This window comes from Gracilinanus agilis, chromosome 2, assembly GCF_016433145.1.
Source record: "Gracilinanus agilis isolate LMUSP501 chromosome 2, AgileGrace, whole genome shotgun sequence".
NCBI classification, from domain to species: Eukaryota; Metazoa; Chordata; class Mammalia; order Didelphimorphia; family Didelphidae; genus Gracilinanus; species Gracilinanus agilis.
In genome coordinates this window covers 518,059,812-518,087,009 of record NC_058131.1, presented here as the reverse complement: position 1 = coordinate 518,087,009, position 27,198 = coordinate 518,059,812, and the positions used below count along the sequence as shown (strand labels likewise).

Here is a 27,198-nt window from a genome sequence, read left to right as displayed (position 1 = left end):
ATTGATTTTAAGATAAAAGGCAAGGGTTTAAAAAAAAGTAGTATGGAGTTATTAAAAGAACATAGTAATTTCCCAAAGGCAAACAACTTACCTCATTTCCTAATTTTGAGGTCAATTAATTATTGTCCATTTGCCACTGTCTATCTACATGCTATTGGTCAAGCTCTATAAACCATTCACTCAATTACATATAATCTGGACCACAGACATTCTTGGTATTCAATGTATCCCCCTCAACTGAATAAGTTCCTTGAGGACAGGCAATGTTTCAGTTTTTCTTTGTATCTCCAGGGTCTGGTATGGACTGGGAACTTATTTTTTTTAATTTAATTTAATTTTTTACTATTTTTCCATGGTTACCTGATTCTCGTTGTCTCCTTCCCCTCTTCACTCCCTCTCCAGAGTTGACAAGCAATTCCACTGGGTTATACATGTATTATCACTCAAAACCCATTTCCATATTACTCATTTTCTGTAATAATCTTTTAAAACCAAAACCCCAAATCACATACCCATACAAACAAGCAACAAATCATATATTTTCTTCTGGATCTCTACTCCCACTGTTCTTTCTCTAGATGTGGATAGTATTCTTTCTCATAATTCCCTCAAAATTTGGACTGGGCACTTAATATCCATTGAATAATTCTTCATCCACTTGGTTATACAATGATCAATGGTTAGGCCAAACTTTTCTGAGTATTCTGGAGTTCACTGAGGAGGTTCTGGATGTCCTTAGACTTGATACAATCAGCAAAATGTCACCAACAAACCGGAACATATGGAAAACCTAACCACTGAGAGAAACTACCTCTTCAACTAAGCTGCATCTCCTTCATGACAGTGGCATAGATTTACCAACCTGTTTCATGTCTCACCTAATATTAATGGTTAGAGGGTAATCAAATAAGATTCTCTCAGTTATTACATCTCATATAATATTTATTTTTAAATCCTTCCAGTCAGCCTTAAAATGGACACTAAGTATCAGTTCCCAGGTAGAAGAGAAGAGGGGCTAGGCAAAGGAGATTAAGTAATATGCCCACAGTCATACAGCTAGGAAGTGTCTGAGGTCATATTTGAATCCAGAATTTTCTGTCTTTAGTTCTGGCTCTCAATCCACTGAGCCCCTAGCTTCCTCCATCTCATAATTTTGATGTATGGGATGGTGGACATCTTATTGAAGGAAAGCTTTTTAATCAGTTGTTTTGATCAACTATGTCAAGTATCTTTTTTTTTTATTAGTCAGAAATAAGCACAGCAACATTTTGTATTCTCTTCATCTTTCAATTGTGTGATGCATAACACACAATTTAAACTAAATTTTCTTCAAATAACAGAATAAAACTTTAAAACTTACCAAGTGTAACAAAAAAGCAAAAGAGGCTATCAACAATTGTGTCCATAATGGTTTCCATTTCTGTGTCTGTGATATCTGGTCTATTAATGGCTGCAATTAAATTAGTGAAAGGAAAAAGATTGCAAAAATATAGGTTTACGTCAAATGCATTAAATTATTAACAACAATCCAAATAGTTCCCCGGCATCTCTAATACTAATGGTTACAGGGTTTACACATTAAAAAATTTTTAAAAATGATGACCAAATTTCATTAATAAATTCTAGGTTTCAAAAACCAGGAATGGAAAATCAGCGCTAAAAACAACTAGTGATAAAAGTCACTCCTATAATTTAAACATAATTTTCCTATATTTCCTAATTACTGAAAAAAGACACAAACTTTGCCTAAAAACTTCAACAAATATTTGTAAATCTCTATTTGGAGAGCAATAAGCTAGGACAGGAGGGAAACAAAGATTAAATGAAATGTTTTCTCAAAAGTTCTGCCCTCATGGATTTCAAATTCTAATAAGGAGATAGGATATTAGCACAAATCATTTTACTGTCTATTATTTGCATCTCAGAAAAACAAATCTCTAATTTAAGTTGAGCTAAGTAGAAAATTAACTGAAAAAATTTTCAACTTTTTACCAAGGTAACTCACTAAATTCCTACTCTAATAGCAGCATAATGTGGAGGATAGTTTGAGTTCTTGAAGACTATATTAAATGAATATAAGTGCTGATAGGGCCTACTAGACTAGAACAGTTTCTAATACAGATTCTTGGACAGACTGTATTCTGAGGGCCCATCTTATTAAATAAGAGAAGACCTTTACCGTAAGGTTAGCTTCCTTGTGATGAATTGTTTTCAATCATAGGAATTCATCCTAAGACAAAGATATTGAGTAGGGATTCTTAACTTGGGGTCTGTGACCTTTTTTTTTTGTTAATAATTGTATTTTGTTGATAACTGTATCTTAACACAACTGGTTACATTATAAACCCAATTGTTTTATGTATTTAAAAACACTCATCTCATGGGATTCTTAGGCTTCTCCAGATTGCTGAAGGAGTCCATGTTACAAAAAAGGTTAAGAATTCATGTTTAGAGTACGGCAAGGCCAAAAATATCTGAGTTGGGATTAGAGAGCTAAAGAATTTACAGTAATGCTGACAAATAGATAAATACTCTCCTTAGTACATTTTGTTACAGAAAAAGGGTTTTGGGCTCCTCTCACACAGTTTTTAGAATATTCTATTATTCCTGATTAAGGGGAAAAAAATTAAAGCTTACTGTAAGAAATGTATTTGACTATTCAAAAATGAACACTAGATTTTAAACAAAAAAAATCACTGAGTTATCAAGACTACTTAGTCTATTTAGAAAATAGTTTCTCATTTCACAACATGATAACAGATAACTAATTCTTTACATATGACTAGATTAGAATCCTCTCCATTTATCCATCCTCTACTCTAATCTGACATTCCCAATGGTAGAAGGAAGGTAGCATGGAGCAGTGAACAGTAGTGATGTAATAGCTGACTTGGAGGTTAGGAAGACCTAGTTTCAAATTTTACCTCTGAGAAATGCAGTCTACATGACTGTATAAGTCACTTAATCTCTGAGTACTAAAGGTAATTCTTAACACTAATATTAAATGCAGAGAAAAAATAAAAAAATAAACTAAGTTTCTCCTTGGGTGCTCTCTACAGTGAAATAATTTCTTGGGGTTGGGGAATGGAGAAGAGACAAATTACTAACTTTTCAGTTATTTTATTTCATTTTGCACCACATCTGACAGTGAAAATATTGATGGTCCAATTAAACTAAAAACTAGATTAGTTCTAGCTCCAAAGTAGGGGCTATTTAATACTATGAATTAGTGGACTGAGCCTTCTTATTATTACATATATGTACCTTAAAACTGAAGACTTTATATTACAATTTATAATTGTATTTTAAAAAAGAATGAGCATAATTCTATCTGTTATTTCTAGACATCATTTAATATCTATTAACTAAGTCTGTTTTAAAGAAATTTATGTCTTTAAATCTCCACAAAATCTAAAGTTATAGATGTACTAGATAAATGCTTTTTCATCTTAATATTCATACAGCTGCTGATAGGCATCCAAGTATACATTGGTTCTACTAATGATTTTGTATCCAGAGAGCTATGAACAACTCAAGTTTTACAGTATCAAACATTCTCTAAATTTTATTACTAATATAGTAAATCAGAAAGAAAACCATTAGACTTATTTAATTTTACATACCATTATATATAATTCTATGTACACTATAGACTTTCTTTTACATACCACGATAAGAGACAAGCTCCTTATTTTGATTGCATAGTACAAACATATCATCTTCCAAAGTAATGAAATTGAGATATTGATCAAAAACCTAGGGAAAAAAGAAGAATATCTGTGAAGAATTATTAAACTTGTTTTTAGTCATGGTAAATATAGTTTGATAAAAATCTAAAATCTGGTGCAAAAAAAATGGAAATTACTAGGACTAATAATCACATGCTGTTAATCTATTACTTAATTTTGTAGGAATAAAGAAAAAAATTTGGATAATTAAAATATATATATATATATGCATATATATATATATTTTGCCTAAAACAGCAAACAAGGACATTCCATCCTAAGATACTTAAATGTAAAATTTTAATTTGTGTTTTGACAAACATTACCCCAGAACTTTAAAAATAAAAATTGTTCTACAATATAAATTAGTGATAAATCCATGCTACTAAAAAATACAAAATGGAAAATGAAATGAATTAAGAGAATTTTTTTAGCTATCATTTACCTTTTTGTTTTATGGCAAATAAAAAACATTAAGAAGAGACAGGGGGGTAATTTGAAGCCTATTTTAAAAAAATATAAATAATGGCATAATTTTCAACAAAATGGAAAAATAAAAGCATAGGTCTATTAACAACTAGAAGTGTTCTGGATAATAAGAAGTTAAAGTATTAACAGAAAAGGAACATAATGGGAAGAATGACAATTCAAGTGCTTCATACTGAAATAATAAAGTGTATAAATGAAGTAGTAAGGTGATAGACTGTGGGATACCTTGCATGAAGACTGCAAAATGCCTCAGTTGTTCACCTTAAAAGGAGGTTCTGGGGATTTTACAATTAATATCCAATAACTAAATATTATATTTAATAAAGTTTTATTATGACTAAAGTAAGAGATCTAGCTATTCAGCCTGCTCGCCAGAGCAAAGGAGAAAGAAAGAGGCAGAGCCTCAGAACTTATACAAATGTGACCACGCAAATGTAAACAAAAGGAAAATCATTCTAGGTAATACAGAAAGGAACTCTGGGCAATGCAGTCTTTAGGGGTTCAAGATTTTCCTACTTTACATTCCCCTCTGTGATTCTATTTGGGAGACCAGTCTCCCCAAAAGGATCATGAAAATGTAATCAACTTAAAAATTGCAATATAAAAGGAAAAGAGAACAAAATCAATGATTGCTACATTGACAAAAAGCAAATTTGGGGGCAGTCCCCTTTGGCAGAAGAGTATACATTTTTAAACATCATAGCGAGTGGTTATAATATTGGGTTGGTTGCCTATTGCCTTTAAATATGTTATTGTAAATATGGAAAATTTTGATACTTTATTTGAATTGCATTATAAATTTCTGCTATTTTATAAAAGCCATTTACACTCATAGGAGTTCATGGCAAAAGCTTTACAGGAAATGGATATCATTTTTGGGTGAAAAACCTTTCCCTAATTCTAAGCTATATATTTTTGATTTTCAAAACATTCTTTTATCATCTTTCCCTTCTATGTGTAATAAAATATCTGAGTTTTTCTTCCCTTTTTTTCATTTTTGTACTGAAGGTATATACAATCAATATTAATTCTTCTTGATTTTACAGTAATATAAGTTTAATATAAATATATATTTGCTATAACATTAATGCATGCTCAAAAGCCTTAGGCTATGGTAACCTGCCAATTATTGGTATGAGACTGTGATTAATGATTTTTGACTGATTCCAGGAGAAGGGAACACAAAAGCCACTAAACAGTGCTAAGAAGGCACAAGGTCATGGAGACCGACCAATCCCAATGAGATTGATGAGAAACTGCACAAGTGCCAAGGAGCACAAGGCCAAACAGACCGTATCAATCCAGGTAGGATTGAGGAACTTCTATGCCAATACTGAAGGACTTGAACTCAGCAATTGGGGTTTGGGGTTGCGGCTTTTCTGACATATGTTAGAGACCAGACTTCCCTGAGCTTCATCCCTAGGAAAGCACCAAATTTTGGCTATCATTATGGCTCACCCTATCCCTGAGAAGTACAGGCAAATCAAACCAGGGAAAGACACTTACTTCCCTTGCACACAAATTTGGTTCTTTTATTTCTCTTATAAGTGTGGTAACTTTCTGTAGTCCTGGCTATCGAATGGGTAATTGCACATAAATCACTTTAATTGGGCCTTCATTCAAGGACCTGTTATAAGTTTATTTTTCCTTACATTTTTGCAAATAAGACTCTGATATTTTACATTTCATTCACAAGCTAATTTTTCTCTTTTATTTGGATTATTTATTTTTGTTTCTTTTGCCAACTGATTTCATACAACCCCATAACTCAGCCATGTACTGTTAGCTGATCTACGGTACCCTCTTCAGGGGAGAATGTGTTATTAATTCTCCACTGCAGGGAGTGGGGGGGGGGCATATGTTTTATAATCAGAATGTCTGTATTATAATTTATAATGTAACATTTAAATTCTTTTGAGAGTAATTTCAGGAGAAGAACTTTGCCATCTCGCCAGAATCCAGACAATGAACCTGTTTGGAGAAGGCACCATGAAGATGCCTGAAGAACCTACACTGCATCATGAAGATCCAAAATGAACTTTGGAGTACAGTTGGTTGAACAATAGGGAGTTGAATGCATTTGTTTTAAATACACATTTTTATGCCAAAAGGGAACTGTCCCTAATTGGCTTTTTCTCAATGCGCCTAGCAATCATTGGATCATTGTTTTTGTCCTCTTTTCTTTTTATCCCCAAATTTCTGTGATTTAAAAGTTAGTTATGTTTATAAGAGCTTCTGGGGAGACCAGTCTCCCTCATGCTCTTCAGGGGGAATGTGATTTGGAAATTTGGGGGTCCTTGAACTAATTTTGAGGTCCCTGATCTAAACTTCCTGTGGACATTTAGGGCTCTTTCAAACTACATTTTCCCATGATTCCTGGCTTATGTAAATGTCATAGGCAATTACCTAATAATGTAAACAGAAGGTTAAATAATGAGTGCCTGGGTTGGTACTTCCTCTTTTGTGATTGTGGAGAAGGAGCAAGGATGGGAGGAGCAGGTAAATGGCGGGTCCCTTTAAACAGGCACATGGCTTCATTTTCCTAAATGGTTATCAATAAACCCTTTAAAACCCTAATATTTTTAAATCTATCCTTTTATATTAATTTTATTTCTTACAATTCAATCTGTGGACCTCCTCCACTGGGCTCAGTGCACACAAACTGTCTTAGAGAGCATTTTCTCTATAAAAATATATTTATTTATATTTTAAAAGATATGAATATAAGGATTATAAACAAGGAAATCTTAAAACACTACAGGGAAACTAAATATCCACCCACTCTTCTATGTTTGCCTCAAGGCAAAGTCTTCAGGTCTTGATGCTACATTGAACTCCTTACTACCTAAAAAAAACCCCATAAAATGCTATCAGACTAAATCTAAATAAATCCTTATATTAAAGAATAAATTATTTACAGTAAAAAGTGTCTCCAAGTAAACAGAGTCAGTTAGGCCAATGTCTCAGAGGCTAACTGACCACAGTGTACCTCTGAGATGGCTCTCAGAGCTCAGGCAAGTAGGCCTTCAGTCTTTCTCCTCTCACAAACAATTCTCAAACAGCAGATCTGCCAAGTTCTTCTCCTTGATGTAATTCCACAGTAAGGAAAATGAAAACCCTTCAAGATGATCTCAGAGTTTCCTCTCTTTCCTATCAGCAGTAGAGCTTGATTGAGAGATTCAGATCTAAGTTGTCTGTCTCCTCTGAAGCCAGAGATCAACTGTCAGAACTCTGCTTGCTTTCCTCTCTTCAAAGTTCCAAGCTCACAAACAGAACTCTCTCTCTTGCCTCAGTTACTCTATAGTTTCAAAGACACCTTTCCAAAATTCCTTATCTTATCAAACCTAATCAATATCTATTTTCTATTTCATTCCTATAATCTTCCCTTTGAGCAAAGTTAGGGATGCTTTGTTAAAAGCATTTCTGACTATTGCTCACAGCTAAATATACAATTTCCCATCTTATCCTATACTATTATCCTATTCTATCAAAAAATAACAAGCAGAATTCCTTATACTAAACTTAGCTTATCCTATTCTTACTACATTCTTATCTATACTAACCTACTCTAGGGATATTAGTAAGATAAAAAATTACAATAAACAGAAAAACGAAACAGAACATACTTAAAATTACTTGCAAACATGCAAGCTGAAAACATTACAAATATAGAAATGCAAAAATGCAAACCTTTGCAAAAATACAATAATGAAATCCAAAATGTAAAATGCAAACTGCAAACTTTTCTAAAAACAATTACAAAGAAAAAAACCTGCATTCTAATGCTAATACATAAAACAAACCTATTTAAAACAATAACCTTACAAAAATCTAGTGAACTTTGAAAAAATATCAAGTTATAGAAAACCAATGTAGATTATGCTTTTACAAAAAATAGTCTATCTACTTAGCTATGCAAAAACTTAAGCAAACTGCATCTTAAAAATCCTATTTGAACAATTCAAAACAAAGCTTCTATATGCTAAAACCTTATCCTAGTCTAATGCAGGAAATGAATAATCATCTACAGAAAATTGAAAAACTGCATCTACTATTCTAAGAAACTTAACTCTTGCAACTTTAACTAAACACAAATATATAAAAATTGTACATATTCATATGTATGTACAATATATTTTTGTACATATCTACAAATATTCACAGATCTATACAAAATTTTACAATATTTACAAACTTCCCTACTCTGTATTATGTATGAAGCATGTACAATATATATTTACAAACTATTTACATAGTGCACGTATTGAGAAGGTAAACTTTCCCCACCTTTGAAACTATCAAAAATTACTTTTTCCTTTTAAAATACATTTTTGTGTTCTCTGATGTTACCTCATAGGAATGTGAATAAAACTCCAACTGAGGTAAGACCTCATGAATCTAATGTATACAATCCTTATAGTTATTACAGTTTCATTCCAAGGTGATTTATCTGTATCCATTTATTGTTATGAATACTATTACCTGGTTATGATCTTGCAACAGTTTGTGATACATGTGTCCTAAATGTGCATGTTGCATGTAAAGAAGTATGTACCAGATCTTCAAAATCAACTCTGCTGTTCATATTTTCTACCTCTGTCTTCTATTTTTGTGTTCCCATGGTGCTGTAATATGTAGTGTTGTTTGTAACTAAAGTGAAAATGTGCAGTGCTACAATGACGCAAAATTCTTACAATTTATGCCCATTATCAGTCGGTCTTTGTCTTCTGTGTTGGATTCCTGTGCAAAGTCTTTGTTACCTCATCACCATCCAGTCTGTTGTTCTCTCCTCTCTGATACTGCTATGCTGTCTTCTCTTTGTCTTGATCTTGATCTTTCCTCAGTCCTCTTTTTCTGGAGTGATCTCCTCTTCCATGATCTGACTGCAGACATCTTGTCTGTTAAAATTTTCTCAGCTATGTCTTCTTCTTCTTCTGGAACTTTTTTAATGTGTGAGCAATGGAATCATGATTGTTTTTCTAATATGTGAATAGCTGAAGGTGTCATAAGGATAACCTTGAATAGCCCAATCCATGATGGTTGTGTTGCAGAAGTTTTGCTAAAGTTTTTGATGTATACTGAGTCACCTGGCTTTATCTTATGGAGTGCATAGTCTAGAGGACCCCCCCCCCCCGCATTAAAATTCCCATGTCTTATAATTCTCTAATTCTGTTTTGTAAATTCAGTTACGTAAGAAGCAATCTGAAGGTCTCTCCCAAGCACAGAAACAAAAGCAGTTTTAAAAGGTTTTTGCCTGCAATGATGCATGTCCAAAAATCATTTCATATGGAGATACATGTATGTCAGCTCTCAGGCATGTTTGTATGTAATAGAGAGCTAAAGAGAGTATGTCTGGCCATTTTAAGTGTGTCTCTGTACACAGCTTTCCAACCACTGTTTTGATTTCTCCATTATGATGTTCAACCTGTCCTGAGCTCTTGGATGGTATGGAACAGGAAATTTGGGCATGATCCCCAAATTTTCATGCACTTACTTTAAAATGGAGTCTTAAATGTGAGCCTTTGACTGAATCAATTTGAATCAGAACACCAAATCTTGGAATGACTTCTCTCAACAAGATCTTAACTACAAAGCATGACGTACTTTTGTGGGATGGAAAAGCTTCTGGTCATCTAGTAAGTTGGTCCATTATTACCAGACAGAATTTAAACTTCCCTGCTTTTGCATTGTTGATGAAATCTATTTGCAAGTGTTCGATTGGCATATAAGCCAGAGGTCTCCCACCAAATGCCTTCTGTTTAAATACAATCAGATTGAATTTCTGACAGATTGAGCAAATTGGGCAAATCTTATTGGAATTATATCAAGGAGAAGAACTTGGCAGATCTGCTGTTTGAGAGCTGTTTGTGAGAGGAGAAAGACTGAAGGCCTACTTGCCTGAGCTCTGAGAGCCATCTCAGAGGTACACTGTGGTCTTAGCCTCTGAGACATTGGCCTAACTGACTCTGTTTACTTGGAGACACTTTTTACTGTAAATAATTTATTCTTTAATATAAGGATTTATTTAGATTTAGTCTGATAACATTTTATGGGGGTTTTTTTTAGGTAGTAAGGAGTTCAATGTAGCATCAAGACCTGAAGACTTTGCCTTGAGGCAAACATAGAAGAGTGGGTGGATATTTAGTTTCCCTGTAGTGTTTTAAGATTTCCTTGTTTATAATCCTTATATTCATATCTTTTAAAATACAAATAAATATATTTTTATAGAGAAAATGCTCTCTAAGACAGTTTGTGTGCACTGAGCCCTGTGGAGGAAGTCCACAGTTTGAGCATCCTTTTAAGGTGAATAACTGAGGTACTTTGCAGTCATCAAGCGAAGTATCCCACAGTATATCATCTTTACTCTTCATTTATAAGGCTTATTATTTCAATGCTGAATGGAAAGTTGCTTTCCGGTCTCCCCTCCTTTCCCTTTGGGATTATCTTCTTTTCATGTTGTGTGTATATCTTGGACCTACATATTATTTTGTTTATTATATCTTCTCCTTGAGGGCAGGGTCTGTGTTTTGCCTTTCTTTGTAGAACAAGTGCTGAATCTAAGATCTTGCTGACAGACCTACCAATTTATGTGCCTACTCCATTATACAATAAGGGACCCAAGAAAATGGAATATTATCATTTAAATTAGGACATGAAAGAGCATTAACACATGCTGCATGGGGATAACACATATAATACCTACCCCACAGAGTTGGATTTCTTGTAATGTTTTCAAAAATATTTATTAAAATGTAATTCTATGGCACAGTAAAAATACTCTCCTCCCTAACTTCACAGTCATCAAATACTTGATAAGTATAAATTTTTAAAATAATTACAAATTTTAATTTTGTAATAAAATGTCTTTCCCAAATATTCAGAAGTAACATGTGAACAAAAAAAATTCAATTTTTGAATTGTGTTAGTAAAAAATATGTCGGTCTTATTTGTGGCTGAGAAATTAACAACTGGCTCTACAGAAGCACATATAAATAATATGAACACTAGGAAGTAAAGTGTAATATACTGCACTAAAAACCAAAATGAATTGCCAAGCGGAATTCCAATTTCCTAAAGTAAATACAACTTTCAGAACACCACAGCATTATTAAACATTTAATTTTTTAAAATTTTTTTTTATTTTAAACCCTTAACTTCTGTGTATTGACTTATAGGTGGAAGAGTGATAAGGGTAGGCAATGGGGGTCAAGTGACTTGCCCAGGGTCACACAGCTGGGAAGTGTCTGAGGCCGGATTTGAACCTAGGACCTCCGGTCTCTAGGCCTGGCTCTCAATCCACTGAGCTACCCAGCTGCCCCCAAAACATTTAATTTTTAATAGCATTTCATCTTCTGCCAGTTATAATCTTAATAAAGTTTTTAAAGATCTTATATGTGGGATTAATAGGTAGGCTGCATAAGATAAAATTAATTATAACAAGTTGAAATAAGACAGAATATCACATAAATGAGTAACTGAGGTAAAAATCCTAATAAGAACAAATTAAAATAAAACCATACAATATTTCTAGGTTCTATCAAATGGCTCATTTACTTCAAGTACTCTTAAATAAAATGTAATTAATATAAGAAAATAATTTATGCTAAGATAATAGCTAGCATTTATAAAGTGCTTTTCTCATTTGAACTTCATGACAACCCCGTGAAGTAGGTGCTTTAAGGAAAGTGAGGTTTAATAAAAAGTGACTGCCCAGTAAAGCAAAGCTATTAAGTATCTGTTGCAAGATATGAATTCCAGTCTTCCTAACTCCAGGTCAAGTACTCTATCCACTACATTAGGTACCTAAGATTTTACCTATATTCTAAGCAATATGTGGAGAGGCTGAAAGTACAGAAATTAAAAACATTTAACATATCTCCATCAAGGACTCTCCTAAAAATAATAAACAGTATATGTTAAAAACCATCAACAAGTATCATCTGCAATGGGAATAAATTAGAAGCCTTCCCAATAAGATCAGGAGTGAAGCAAGGATGCTTATTATCACCTCTATTATTTAACACTACTAGAAACACTAGGAATAACAATTAGAGAAGAAAAAGAAATTGAAGGTATTAAAATAGGCAATGAGGAGACTAAACTCTCACTCTTTGCAGATGATATGATGGTATACTTAAAGAATCCTGAAGAATCAACTAAAAAGCTAGTAGAAATAATCAACAACTTTGGCAAAGTTTCAGGATACAAAATAAACTCACATAAATCATCAACATTTCTATATATTTCTACCACAACTCTGCAGCAAGAGTTAGAAAGAGAAATTCATTTAAAATCAACCTAGACAATATAAAAAATATTTAGGGATCTATTTGCCAAGACAAACACAGGAATTATGGGAATACAACTACAAAACACTTTCCACATAATTAAAACTAGACCTAAATAACTGGAAAATCTGAATTGCTCATGGATAGGATACAGTAATATAATAAAAATGACAATCCTACCCAAATTAATTTACATATTCAGTGCCATACCTATCAAACTACCATGAAACTTTTTTTATAGACTTAGAAAAAATTTTAACAAAGTTCATTTGGAAGAACAAAAGATCAAGAATATCAACGGATAATGAAAAAAAATATGAAGGATGGTATGGGGCTTAGCAGTACCAGATCTTAAAACTGTACTATAAAGTAGTGATCATCAAAGCAATATGGTACTGGCTAAGAGACAGAAGGGTAGATCAATGGAATACACTCAGAGTAAAATGACCTCAGCAAGACAGTGTACAATAAACCAAAAAATCCTAGCTTTTGGGACAAGAACCCACTATTTGACAAAAACTACTGGGAAAATTGGAAAACAGTATGGAAGAGATAATATTAAGTTCAACATTTCATACCCTATACCAAAATAAATTCAGAATGGGTAAATGACTTAAATATAAAGAGGAAATTACAAGTAAATTAGGTGAACATAAAATAATATACCTGTCAGATCTTTGGGAAAGGAAAAATTTTAGGACCAAGCAAGAGATAAAGAATATTACAAAGGGGGCAGCTGGGTAGCTCAGTGGATTGAGAGCCAGGTCTAGAGATGGGACGTCCTAGGTTCAAATCCGGCCTCAGACACTTCCCAGCTGTGTGACCCTGGGCAAGTCACTTGACCCCCATTGCCTACCCTTACCACTCTTCCACCTATGAGTCAATACACAGAAGTTAAGGGCTTAAAATAAAAATAAATAAAGAATAAAAAAAAGAATATTACAAAATGCAAAATGAATAATTTTGATTACATTAAATTAAAAAGGTTTTGTACAAAAAAAATGTATGCAACCAAATTTAGAAGGGAAGCAACAAATTTATAACAAAAACCTCCAACGTCTAATTTCTCAAATTTATAAGGATCTAAATCAATTGTATAAAAAAATCAAGCCATTCCCCAATTGATAAATGGTCAAGAGAGATGAATAGACAGTTTTCACAGGATGAAATCAAAACTATCAATAAGCACATGAAAAAGTGTTCTAAATCTCTCAAATTAGAGAAAGGCAAATCAAAACAACTCTGAGATACCACCTCACATCTAGCAGGTTGGCCAATGTAATAGTAAAGAAAAATAAATGTTGGAGGGGTTGTGGCAAAATTGAGACATTAATGCATTGCTGGTGGAGTTGTGAATTGATCCAACCATTCTGGAAGGCAACTTGGAAATATGCCCAAAGGGTTTTAAAAGAATGCCTGCCCTCTGATCCAGCCATACCACTGCTAGATTTGTACCCCAAAGAGATAATAGAGAAAAATATGTGTACAAAAATATTTATAGCTATGCTCTCTGTAGGGGCAAAAATTGGAAAATGAGGGAGTGTCCATTGATTGGAGAATGTCTGAATAAACTGTGGTATCTGATGGTGATGGAATATTATTGTGCTGAAAGGAATGATGAACTGGAGGAATTCCATGTGAACTGGAATGACCTCTAGAAATTGAAGCAGAGTGAAAGGAGCAGAACCAGGAGAACACTGTACATAGAGACTGATCCACTGCCACACAATCAAATATAACTGACTTTTCTACTAGCAGCAATGCAAGGATCCAGGACAATCCACATCCAGAGAAAGAACTGTGGGAGCAGAAATGCAGAAGAAAAACATATGATTGATCACATGGTTCAATGGGTATATGATTGTAGATTTCGACTTTAAATGATCACTCTTTTGCAAATATAAATAATATGGAAATAGATTTTAAAAAACAATAAATGTATATCCCAGTGAAATTGCTAATCAGCTCCAGGAAGAGGGAAGGGAAAAAACATGAATCATGGAAACGCAGAAAAATAGTCTAAATTAATTAATTTTAAAAAATAAAAAACAAAACAGAACAAAATAAAATATCTCCATCAAATATTTAAGAACTGAGACATTCCAAGATAGATAATTTTTCTTAGGTATGACAGAGTAAAGCCAGGATGTATAAAGAATTAATGTTGCTAATGATGAGCATATGTTAACAAACAGATTTTGGAACATTAGGTAACTCTACAGAGTGGCAGAGGCAGCATTTAAAATAAAGAGTACTAGTATACATTTTCCTTAAGAGTAAAACAAGCCAAGAAATACTGTATTACTGAATATAGCCAGTTTCTGCACCCTGAAAATTCTACTACGACACTTCCAAATAATTGATGAGAACTGTTAGCTAGGCCTGATGAATTCTAAAACAAATCTCATGATAATTTTTTAAAATTTAAGACAGCAAATTCAATCCAACTGATCACATTATAAATAGAGAAACTAGCTTCAATTGTAAAAATTAGGTTGATATATTAAAAAACCATCAACATTCTACAATAAAAGGCAGAAAAACTAAACAGTATGCTTGATTCAAAATGTGTTTTATTTCTAGAATTACTAAAAATTCATTTAAAAAATCCTTACTCAGAGCATGATTAAAAAAAACAACACGAAAAAATTGCAATTTGTAGTAACTGATTCAAAAAATTTTTTACAACTCCTTTAAAATATTTTATAGTAACTTTAAAAATAATGAGTAAGCTATTGGTTGTTGGCAAAATTGTTGTCTTTGACCCATGATGAAAAATGCTATCTACTGGCAAAAAAGGAACTATTGGAATCTGATTGCTGATCAAAGCATGCCATCTTCCACTTTATTTCTTTCATGAGTTTTTTCATTCATTATAAGTGAGATATATGTCTTTTGTCACAGCATGAGCAATATGGAAATATGTATTGCATGAAAGCACTGGTATATAACCTATATCAGACTATTTACTGCCTTGGGGGATGCAGGGAACGGAGAGAAAAAAAATCTAAATCCTAAAATGTCAGAAAACAATTGTCAAAAATTATTTCTACACTTTGTTGTTGTAGTCATGTCCAACTCTTCAAGACCCACTTGAGATTTTCTTGGCAAAGCCACTAGAATGGCTTGTCATTTCCTTCTTTTATTTATTTTACAGACAAGGCAAACAGGCTTGTCCCTTGCCCAGAGTCACAAAGCTTGGAAGTATCAAAGGCCAGTTTTGAACTCAAGGACAGGAATCTTCCTGACTCTAGGCAGGCACTCTCTCCACTATCTCCTAGCTGGCAAAAATAACATGTTCTTAAGAACAAGATCATGGAGAGGTCTCCTTCTTTTGATTGTTGCTTTAGCAAGAGGTGTCTAGGATATCCAGGTCAAGAGAGGAATTGAAGAGAAGATCTTTTCAATATATCTATCTACCATGGGTAAATTCAACGAAGAATCTCTAGAATAAAAAAAGGCTTTACGGGATCCTGTAGGATGGTATTTGGAGGCTCTTCCATTTCATTTTTTCAAAGAAATTACATTCCCTAGAATCTAATCTAGGAAGACTGTTGTTCTTAGGGAAATATAACTCAAGAGTTTAAATTTTAGAAATCTAAGTTTTATAATTTTAATTGCAATCTTCTATCCATATGGGAAGTTGTTTATTTTCTCTTAATAAACAGATCTGAGCAAAGGTCTATTGCTTTAGGGTTTTACTGTATGTAGTCCAATAATTAACCTGCATAAAAAAGATATTTGGCAAGAAAAGTCTTCATTGTCATCTAGCAAGTATTTTCATTGTAACTAGGTGGTCAAAATGTCTTTTAGCTCTAATTTTTTTCTTTCACTCAAATACTACTACAGATTTTCTTTTCCTGTAAACTAATCAATAGTACATATATGGTCTATCACTTTCACAGCTCTACCCCTCTACAACCACTTCTCCCACCCTCAACCCAGGGGAATGAAAAGCTTGAATTTCTTCCTTTAAATAGCTTATACATATGATCTTATGCATTTTAATTAGTTCTTGGATTTGAGATATTTTTAAAGAAAATATGCTCCCAAGACATTTTGCCATTTATGTTTCCCACCAATTTTTTGAGTTACCATTTATTTTTAAATAATATGATATGTAACATAACAATGATATAATACATATGATTTGTTATAAATATATAATACATTGTGACAAATATGCTTATCCAGAAGAAACAAATTCTCACATTAGCTATGTCCAAAAATCTTTTTATCTTTCTTTCCCTGCCCCCCTCCACCCTGCTCCAAGAAGATAGGTAATATAATTAAAGTTGTACATATATTATCTAGAATATATATCTCCTGTTTGTCATGTTGTGAAACAAGACACATACTGCTTACGCTAAAGAAAAATTCATAGACAGAAAGTGAAGAATAGCATGTTTCAATCTGTATTTGGACTCTCTCTGTTCTTCCTAAGGCAGTGAACATCCTTTTTCATCATGAATCTCTTGGAAATGTCCTGGATCCCTGCCTTGTTGGTAACAGTGCAGTCATTAACAGTTGAACATCATACATTATTCCCGTACTAACTTTAACTATCTCAGATGTATTTATGAAAAACAACTTTAATAATCAAAATTGTCCATTTTATCTTGTGTAATTCTCTTTTATTTATTTAGTTGTGGACTCTTCCCTTATCCATAAGTTATCAATTGTGTCTCATAGTTGTTTTTTTTAAAACCCTTACTTTCCATCTCAGAACCAATACTCAAGGCAGAAGAGTGGTAAGGGCTAGACAACGGGAGTTAAGTGACTTGTCCAGGATTATACAGCTAAAAAGTGTCTAATGTCAGATTTGAAACCAGGATCTCCTATTGCTAGGTCTGGCTCTCAATCCACTGAGCCATTTAGCTGCACCCTATTCAAAGACTCTTTTTTAAAAGTCTCTTTTTTCATTCTGATCTTATATCCCATGTCCCTTTGTTATCACTCAAACTGCAGGCTCCATGGAAGAGGTGCAGGTTTCACTGAGCTTGGCTGCAAATGCTGAAAACTCTGAGTAAGATCTGACAAAAAAGATCGGAAGGGAGAGCAACCATCACAAGTTCCTAAACAGAAGAAAAGAAAGGAGAACTGTACCCCTAAAGGGTTGTAAGGTTCAAATGGGAATGCTGTATATAAATTGCTTTGCAAACCTCAAAATACTGTAAGCCAGTTTTTAATAACTAATTTTCTTCACAAAAGCCCTAAGAGGTAGGTATATCAATTATTATCTTCATTTTATAGATAAGGAAATAAAAATCTGAAGTGTTAGGTGATTTGCCTTTCCCCAAAGGGAATGGAAGAAAGAAGACTGTGAGATGTGAGTAATCTCAAAATATGGCTTCCCTATCACCTTCCCATGATTAACAGAATACTAGGCTGTAGTAACTGACATAAACCATGCAAGCATCAGCATACTATAAATAAGGACTTTGGGTGATTAAATAGCAAGTTGTCTCTGATTCATGCTAAGCAGAAAAAATGAAGCAATAATCCATGAGAAGGACTTGTAATTGGTTTTTCAAAAATTTTGAGCAAAGTTACTTATCACTTAAGTATTACTTTGTACTTATTTTTCCTGTTACTTTACTCTTTTTCTGTTTTCCCCTTATTCTATTAAACTCAAATCAGCAGTAATTTGCTATCTGCATTATCACCAGATTTGGTACAAAATGTATCAACAGTATGGTTTTATGAATGTCCCTTAACCACTGAAGCTTGAGCAGAGCCTACTTAGTCATACTGATATAAATGCTCATAAATGGACAAGATTCTGAATACTGGCCAGGTTTAAATTTTGATAAAGGATATCAAGAGCCAAACAAAATGTTCTTACCTTTGCTACTTGTGTGACTGCACTGGCTGCTAAGGCAGCATTTGCAATATCTTCCAGTTTACTTCTTGAAATAGCAGAAATAAAATTTAAATAATAAGACTCATAGAGTTGATTTCGAAGATCCTGTCAACACAACAAATATATTTTATAAGACTATCTATTTCAAATTCAGACAACAAAATTGCTCAGCATATGCTTGAAAAAATTTTTAAAGGATAAGTTTGACACCGGAAAAAATCACAAAGGCTATCAGTATTATTTTGTAGTATAAATTATAATTTTTAAGAATGAGGTATTAGAGAGGCGATATGATATAATGGATCAAGAACCAACCTTAGAGGCCTCAAAGGAAGAACCTAGTTTAAGGGCTGCCATGGATAAAGACTGTTCATATGTTCTTGGACAGTTATTTAATCTCTCAGGGTCCCAGGCATCTCTGATTCTACAGTCACACAACAGCTGACAATCAGTATGGTTAAAAGGAGTTTTCTTACTAAGAATTCCTTATAACAATAAAAATGACAGGTCCAAAAGAAAAATAGTTGAGATTATACAAATTTATCAACAAAATATTACTGAACCCCAAAAGGCAAAGAAGCAATGCATTAAAAAAACATACTAGGGGGCAGCTGGGTAGCTCAGTGGACTGAGAGTCAGGCCTGGAGACGGGAGGTCCTAGGTTCAAATCTGACCTCAGACACTTCCCAGCTGTGTGACCCTGGGCAAGTCACTTGACCCCCATTGCCTACCCTTACCACTCTTCTGCCTTGGAGCCAATACACAGTATTGACTCTAAGACAGAAAGTAAGGGTTTAAAAAAAAAACATACTAACTGATCCTAAGAAAAAATAAGAGCAAAGCAATTCAGCAAAATTAACCAGTACCGTCAACTGAGGCTGTCAGTACGTGCAATATTCTCTGGACATAGTTCCCGACTTCTCCAGTGAAGGAGGGATGTGCATTTTTTCATGTCTTCAATAGAGATAACCTTGGTCATTATAATTTCAGAATTCAGTCTCAGGTTTTTGTTCAGTGGGTTGTTTTTCCTATTTATACCAATGCAGAGTCAACAAACAGATTAAATGCCAAATCCAATGGCCTTTTCTCAGGAACTTGCCCATTTTGAGCATTGGACACTATAGAACACTTCTCTCTCCTGAACACTCTCTTCATTCTGACTGTGTAAGACATTGTTTATTCTTGCTTCTCCTAGCTATCTAGCCAATTTTTCTCAGTTTCTTTTGGTGTTCCCTAGGATATGGTTGGGTTATCTATTAAATAGTCAATTAAAAATAAAAATTCTTCTTCAACAACATTTTTCATGAAAAATCTGAAGATACAAAAATCTGTCCTTATGAAGAGGTAGGGAACTATAAAATAACATATTGTAAGTGCTGGCAATCATGGTTGACGTGTTGGTTAATTTAGCTGAGCTCTGTCTTTTAAAATCCTTTTTACAAGAGAAGGGCTTGGGGCAGCTAAGTGGCTCAGTGGATTGGGAGCCAGGCCCAGAGATGGGAGGCCCTGGGTTCAAATTTGACCTCAGACACTTCCTACTTGTGTGATCCTGGGCAAGTCACTTAACCCCCATTCCCTTGCCCTTACCCCTCTTCTGCCTTGGAACCAATACACAGTATTGATTCCAAGACAGAAGGTAAGAGCTTAAAAAAAAAACCAAAAACACAATAGAAGGGCTCATTGTATAGTAAAGGAAGTATATATGACAAAAACAAAAGACAGTCATAAAATTTCTCAGTTTTAATTTTCAAAAAGTAATCAATCGGGGGCAGCTGGGTGCCTCAGTGGATTGAGTCAGGCCTAGAGACAGGAGGTCCTAGGTTCAAATTTGGCTTCAGACACTTCCCAGCTGTGTGACCCTGGGCAAGTCACTTGACCCCCATTGCCCACCCTTACCACTTTTTCACCTATGAGCCAATACACAGAAGTTAAGGGTTTAAAAAAAAAAGTAATCAATCAATAACTTTATCTACTATGAAATTCAACAGTCAATGATAAGGAAAAGTTACATTACCTGGCACATTCTGTCAATATTTTCTTCTGTTGGCATCACAAAATAAACTGCTGGGACATCAGGTATAGGGTCTCGATCAGAGTGCAAAAGCCTGGCAGAAATCAGAAACATAAAAATTAATCACTTATAAATCACTTTTATTGTCAACTACTCACATCTATGAGGAGACCCTAAATAGCAGTTCTCCCCAAGAGTTTATATGAAAAGGGCAGAGGTGGTATAGCCTAATGGATTTGGTGTCCAGTTGTATGATCACTTAACCTTTCAGAATCTCAGTTTCCCTTGTGGGCATAATCACCTCAGAGTATACGCAGTGAAGCTCAAATCAGAATATATACAAAACAGCATATAAAGTTAGTTATTATTACTATGAAAATAAAATAGCTCAACATCTCCTTCACCTTACAATGATGTTTACCTGATTTAAGACCTGCTCTCCTGTTCATTTTTTCACTTTCATATAGTATTTCACTTTTTCTTCTCCTTTCTCCCCTTTCATTGACCCTGAACTACCAAAGCTAGATCACAGAAAATTTATCAAATAGGCTAAGAAAATAAGTTTGATCATTCAATAATTGTTAAAAGCTTTATTAGGTGCTTACTCTGCAAAAGGCATGTTACACAGAGACAAAGACCAAATAGTTTCCTAGACTAAGGACCATACATTCAACCCATGCACAACATTTCTCATCTAATACATGGTAAATATATATAGCAGCAGAGAACACTGGCAACTAGATGGAGTGCATGGATAAGAATAAGATCATAGGGTTGCAGGTACACAGAGTACAGGGCCTGGAGTCAGGAAAACCTGAATTCAAATCTAGCCTCAGATACTTACTAGTGTGACCCTAAGCAAGTCACTTAATCACTATCTGCCTCAGTTTTCTCATCTGTAAAATGGTGATAGCAATAGCACCTACCTCCTAGAGTTGTTGTGAGGATCAAATGAAATAATAATTATAAAGCACTTAGCAATCCTTAAAGTACTATATAAATGTTGGCTACTAATATTTTTGTTCTTGTTTATGAGAGGCAAAGATGAGCAGGAAATGGATTATAGACATGCAAAAGAAACTGAGAATGTGCAGAGGAAAGGAATGGAACATGGAGTATGTGAAATAGTTATTACTTCAGTTTGGTCAGAACAAAGGCCTGTAAAAAATAGTATAAAATAAGTTTGGAAAGAATATGGAAGAGCTTTAAATTTCAGGCTCTGAAGTTTATGCTATATCCAAGAAACAACAGGAGAGCCAGTGAAGATTTCTGAACAGGGCACTGACATGGTAAGACATGTTTTAGTATTATCAATTTGGCAGCTTTGGAAAGGACAGTTTAGGGACAGGAAAGACAAGGCAAGGAGACAATTAAAAGGAACTAGCTCAGACCAAAAGTGATCACAACTTTAGAAGGATGCCAAAAGAACGGGGAGGAGATTCAATGTGAGAGATGTTGTAGAGGTAGAACTGACAAGCCTTGGAAAATGAATGCATATGCTGAGTGAGGATAGGTATTAAATTCCAGAGTATTTTCTAAATTAAAAAAAAAATTGCCATCCAGAATGGTTGGATCAGTTCACAATTCCACCAGCAGTGCATTAATGTCCCAATTTTGCCACATCCCCTCCAACATTCATTACTCTCCCCTGCTATCATTTTAGCCATTCTGCTAGGTGTGAGGTGGTACCTCAGAGTTGTTCTGATTTGCATTTCTTTAATTATTAGAGATTTAGAACACTTTCTCATGTGCTTACTGATACTTTTTATTTCTTTATCTAAGAGCGATAAAAGAATGCCTGCCCTTTGATCCAGCCATACCATTGCTGGGATTGTACCCCAAAGAGATCATAGATAAACAGACTTGCACAAAAATATTTATAGCTGCGCTCTTTGTGGTGGCAAAAAAACTGGAAAGCAAGGGTATGCCCTTCAATTGGGGAATGGCTGAACAAATTGTGGTATATGTTGGTGATGGAATACTATTGTGCTCAAAGGAATAATAAATTGGAGGAATTCCATGTGAACTGGAAAGACCTCCAGAAATTGATACAGAGTGAAAGGAGCAGAGCCAGAAGAACATTGTACACAAGAGACTGATATACTGTGGTAAAATCAAATGTAATGAAGTCTGTACTAGCAGCAATGCAATGATCCAAGACAATTCTGAGGGATTTATGGAAAGGAACACTACCCACATTCAGAGGAAGAACTACAGGAGTAGAAACACAGAAGAAAAACAACTGCTTGGACACTTGGGTTGATGAGGACATGATTGGGGATGTAGACCTGAAAAGACCACACCAATGTAACTATCAATAATGTGTAAATAAGTCTTGACTGACCACACATAATAAAACCAGTGGAAATGCGAATTGGGGGGCGGGGGTTGAGGGGGTGAAGGGGAAAGTAAAAACATGACTTATGTAACCATGGAAAATTTTTCTAAAAGTAAAAAATTATTTAAAAAAAAAAAGAAAAAAAAGTTGCCTGGAGTATGAAGTTGGGTAACTGGAAATATAATAAGTGCCTATAATAATGGTAATTACACAGCTTACAAAGTTAAGCTAACACATCTTTGTAGACCCAAAAACAAAAAGCAAACCTCTCATACTGAGAAATTCTCTTAAATTTAAAGAGTTAAGAAAGTCACTGACAAAGGCTTATGTCATATTTCTAGTTCCACCTACCAAAAATCAAAACATCCAGGAATCACAATAATCAAGAAGAAAACTCTTAACATTTCCCCCAAGTAACTTAAAATTATTTTCAACATGTTAACACTCACAGATGCAAAGTGATTCCCATGTCTCTCAATTCCTTCACAGACAGCAGGGGAGAGATGATATCTTGGCCAAATCTGTCAAAAATGAGCACCTATCCCCAAAACAAAATTCCCCCCAAATTCCTTTGAAACAGCATTGCTACCGAAAGACAAATAAGGAACTTAATTTTCAGACATAACAAAGTAAATTTTAATTTGACAATCACACTGAATTCTTAAGCATGCCTAAATTCAACATTTCTCACTTATTAAATATGTAATATGGCAATTCATTTAAAAATTATACCAAATTAATATATGGCAATATATTTACTATTCTAAAACATTTTTCTAGGCAAAACAGTGTAAAAATAACAACTTTTTTAAGCTAAAGAAAAATCTGTAGATACATGGCAGCAGCACATACCTTTTTATTTTTTTAAATAACAAGGGACAGGCGAGCAGATAGGAAGTTTACCAATATCAGATTTCACGGAAAGATAACATGTTCTTCCCTACTTCTATAAACAGGTCAATACATTTTATGATCTCGAATAATAGGGCTCTAAGGTCTCTTCCAGTCTTAAGATTTAATGACTCCCTGAATATATATATATACATATATGTATATATGTATGTATATATTTTTTTCTTTTAAAAGAACAGTGCTTGTGGAGTAGCAAGAATACCAACTATGCTTTTACTTTTCATTTTAAAATCAAATCCAAAATCCAGTTTTAGAGAAAGAAAAACCTTAAGGAAACAGGTAAAGATCTTCATTAAATAATTCTGAAATGAGGCCACAAGAGCAAAGTATATGCTATTATCACATCAGATGAAAAGTAAATGAGAATAAATGGTTAAAGAATCCTAATGGAATTTCAGTGAATAAATGAAAAGTTGAATCATTTTATGGTTTAGGTCCATTTTCATAAAGATAGCTGCAAAATCTGAAGTAATGCTGTTCAATATTATTCATAACAATTAGAAAAGTTTTGAATACAAATAAGAGCTACGACCAACCAAAGGATTATGTTTTAATAAATGTTTTTTGTAAACAGTTCAACTTTTTCTCCAACAAATAATAGGTGATGAGACAGCATGAAGATGAAAAAGTTAATAAGGTGTTTTCTTGAATGCTAGAACTCTCTTTAAAGAGGTTAAAGCTTTTTGATCTAATTTATAGACCAATACTTTCAAAAATTTCTCCATGTTCTTGTCCTCCAAATTTCAAAACATCTAGGTTATCAGACTTGATAAAAGGAAGGAAAAGAATTAAGTGGACACACACAATAATACCCAATTTTCAAAGTATTTATTTTAAAACTGAAAATAAGGTTTCAATAAAATGAGGTACTAATTTAAATTTGAACTTGAAAATAAGATGCAACATTAAATAAATTAAATTCATCATATGCTATATTTAAAAACAAAGAAATTCTCTCCATTATATGATAAGTCTTACCTTCCATACTGGCTCTCCAGTGTTGTTTTTGACATGAGGAACATTAAAATTCAGCATACGTTTCAAAGCCACTACAAAAAAAAAGGGGGGAGAGGAAGAGCACTTATAGCAAACATTACTGTTTTTTGTTTGGTTTTACTTCCTCTCTCATCTTAATTAGGAGCAAAATTTACAAACACCAATTACAAAAGAACTGGAAAAATTACTGCCTATAAACCTAAAATGCACTTCTCCAATAGTCTTACCTCATCTTCCAACCCCATGGCTCCCACTGGTGCTATCGTACACTTTCCATCATTAAAAAAGTTCTGCGTACAACACTGTAATAATACAGGTACCAAAGTATAAACCTATATTACTAGTACTTTGAAACATGACATAATGTTTTGGTTTTGTCTATTTCTCCATCAAATGTTTATTATGAACCTACCATCCACAATTAATAATGCATTTCTCAATTCTTTGGACTATTTCCTATCTACTGGCATAGAGGCAACAAGCAAAAGATACTTTTCATCTGTTTAGGTTACCAAGCTATTTAAACACTAAAAATATAGCCCTTTCCTTAGCTGGATAATGGTCCTGGCCACTAGAAAGGGCACAAAAAGAACACCATTTCTGTTTCCATCTCTTGCACAATGAACAGAAACTGGAACTTCACTCAGTCAACTACTCTGTAATCAAGTCAGCTTTGCCTGATTCCCAGATTATTTATTAATTGAGGAATCTGAAGTACATAGACAAATGGCTTCTAAATTTATAATACTACCAAAAGCTGATTAAGTACACAACGGCAATTAATCAAAAATAACATCTCTGAAAATATTTTTTTAAAAAACAGATTTCTAAACTTTAGCAAAAGCTTACAATTGGGATTAAATGAAATTAAACCTTCAGAAATTAAATATTACAAAAACTAGAACTACAGGAGCAGCACAGAGATAGAAGTAAACTTGGGAAGTCAAATCTCTTCATTTAAAAGAAACTAAGGCCCAGAGAGTGAAGTGTTAGCCTAAAGTTACACAGTAAGTGACTAAACAAGAATTGGAAGGTAGGGTTCTTGATTCCCAATCCAAAGCCCTTTCTACCACAAGATGTCTTTCCTATGTGAAGTCCATTAGCTGAGGCAACCAAGTCTGACTCCAGATTTCTAGGAAAGTCAGAATGTGAGCAGGAGGTGGTAGAAAGAGGAGGCAATTTTATTACTTACTGGCAAATCCAGCATGGTTTCCTGAAGTGATGAGCACAATTTTCTTGGGAAAGAACTTTGCAAAACGTGTTTGTAAACTGGCAAAATTAGAGGCAAAGATACCTGGTACTTGTCAGCCTCATTCTTGGAGGTGCTGATAAAAATGGTTGGACAGGTCTAGCTGTACTTAAATAGGCCACTGAATTTGGATAAAGAAGAAAGTCAAGTTGTTAGGGGTTGAGAAGTAAGGGGAGATGAAATGGAGGCAAGGAGTGAAGATGACTTCTGTTTGGCAATGAAAAGGAGCAGAGATATAGGGCTATAAACTTAAAGGGACTGGTCAGAATGAGGATTTTTAAGGTTGGGAGAAGATAACCTGGATTTGTCTGAGGACAAGGCAAAAGGTAGCAGGAAACTGGAGAGACTGAAGGTGAGGTGATGAGAGATAAGTGAGTGGATAGAGTAGGGAGGAGAAGGGATCAAGAATACAAATAGAGGGGTTAGCTTTGATGAGGGCAACTAGTCATCAAAGATTATAAGTAAAGGAGAAAATGGAGGATGACATCAAAAGGTTTTAAGATGGAGAGTAGAAAAGAGGGAGTTTATCAAGAATAGCCTCTTTCTTCAATGAAGTACAAGACAGAGTTTTTGGCTGAGAGCAGGGAGAGGAGAGAAGGGAAGGTTTAGGAGAATAGATAAGATGTGGAACAGTTGCTGTGGGGGATAGAAAATCAGTTTAGGAAGAGTCAGGGCTCAGTTTTGATTACATAATCTCCAGTCAACAAGATTTCCTGACTTTCTCTAGCTCCATTGAGCAGCTCCTGAACAGGAACAGAAAAGACAAATGGAAGGGAATCCAAGACTGAGATTTGACAAGGCATGAATGACAAAAAATCAAGGGACCAAAGGACTCAAGAGTGTAGCACAATATAAAGTTGAACTGGTTAACCAGTGGTTCAAAAATGAGATGAGAATAAAAAGAAACCATAGCAATAATAATGGCCAGGGGTTGAGGGGTGGGAATGAAGAATATGTTTCAGAAGCAGGGAGGCAGAGGGTGAGATGGAATGTTAGAAGGTTATGGTTAGTTAGAGGCATTTAAAAATTACTGAACATAAAAGCAGAACATTAGAGAATGATGCTGAGATCAAAGATAAGATTGGCTAGGTGTGTGACTAAAGCTGTAAGGGTCATGGAAGTCTGAAGAAGTTGATGAATAGAGAGATCAAAACATCTGATGGAACATCAACATGTATACTATACGTCGAAATCTAGTGTAAGGGCTGAGTTGGAATGGAGGGGAAGACTCTGACTGACTCTGACTGACACTCTCTCTCTCTCTCTTTCTCTCTCTCTCCTCTCTTCCATCTCTCTCTCTCCCTGCAATCTATCTCCCTCCCTC

The 27,198-nt window shown here is 34.2% G+C and overlaps 1 protein-coding gene across 1 annotated transcript in view; it reads right to left on the bottom strand.

Moving 5' to 3' along the window:
* The window catches only part of SCFD1 (sec1 family domain containing 1), a 152,211-nt gene that overhangs the window by 120,283 nt on the left and 4,730 nt on the right, over positions 1 to 27,198 (bottom strand). The window contains exons 2-7 of the mRNA XM_044665052.1: positions 24,608 to 24,678; positions 23,167 to 23,255; positions 20,383 to 20,473; positions 18,351 to 18,473; positions 3,669 to 3,756; positions 1,361 to 1,450 (exon numbers count right to left, since the gene is read on the bottom strand). Of these exons, the coding sequence (XP_044520987.1) occupies positions 1,361 to 1,450; positions 3,669 to 3,756; positions 18,351 to 18,473; positions 20,383 to 20,473; positions 23,167 to 23,255; positions 24,608 to 24,678 (552 nt within the window). The remainder of the gene's footprint in view (positions 1 to 1,360; positions 1,451 to 3,668; positions 3,757 to 18,350; positions 18,474 to 20,382; positions 20,474 to 23,166; positions 23,256 to 24,607; positions 24,679 to 27,198) is intronic.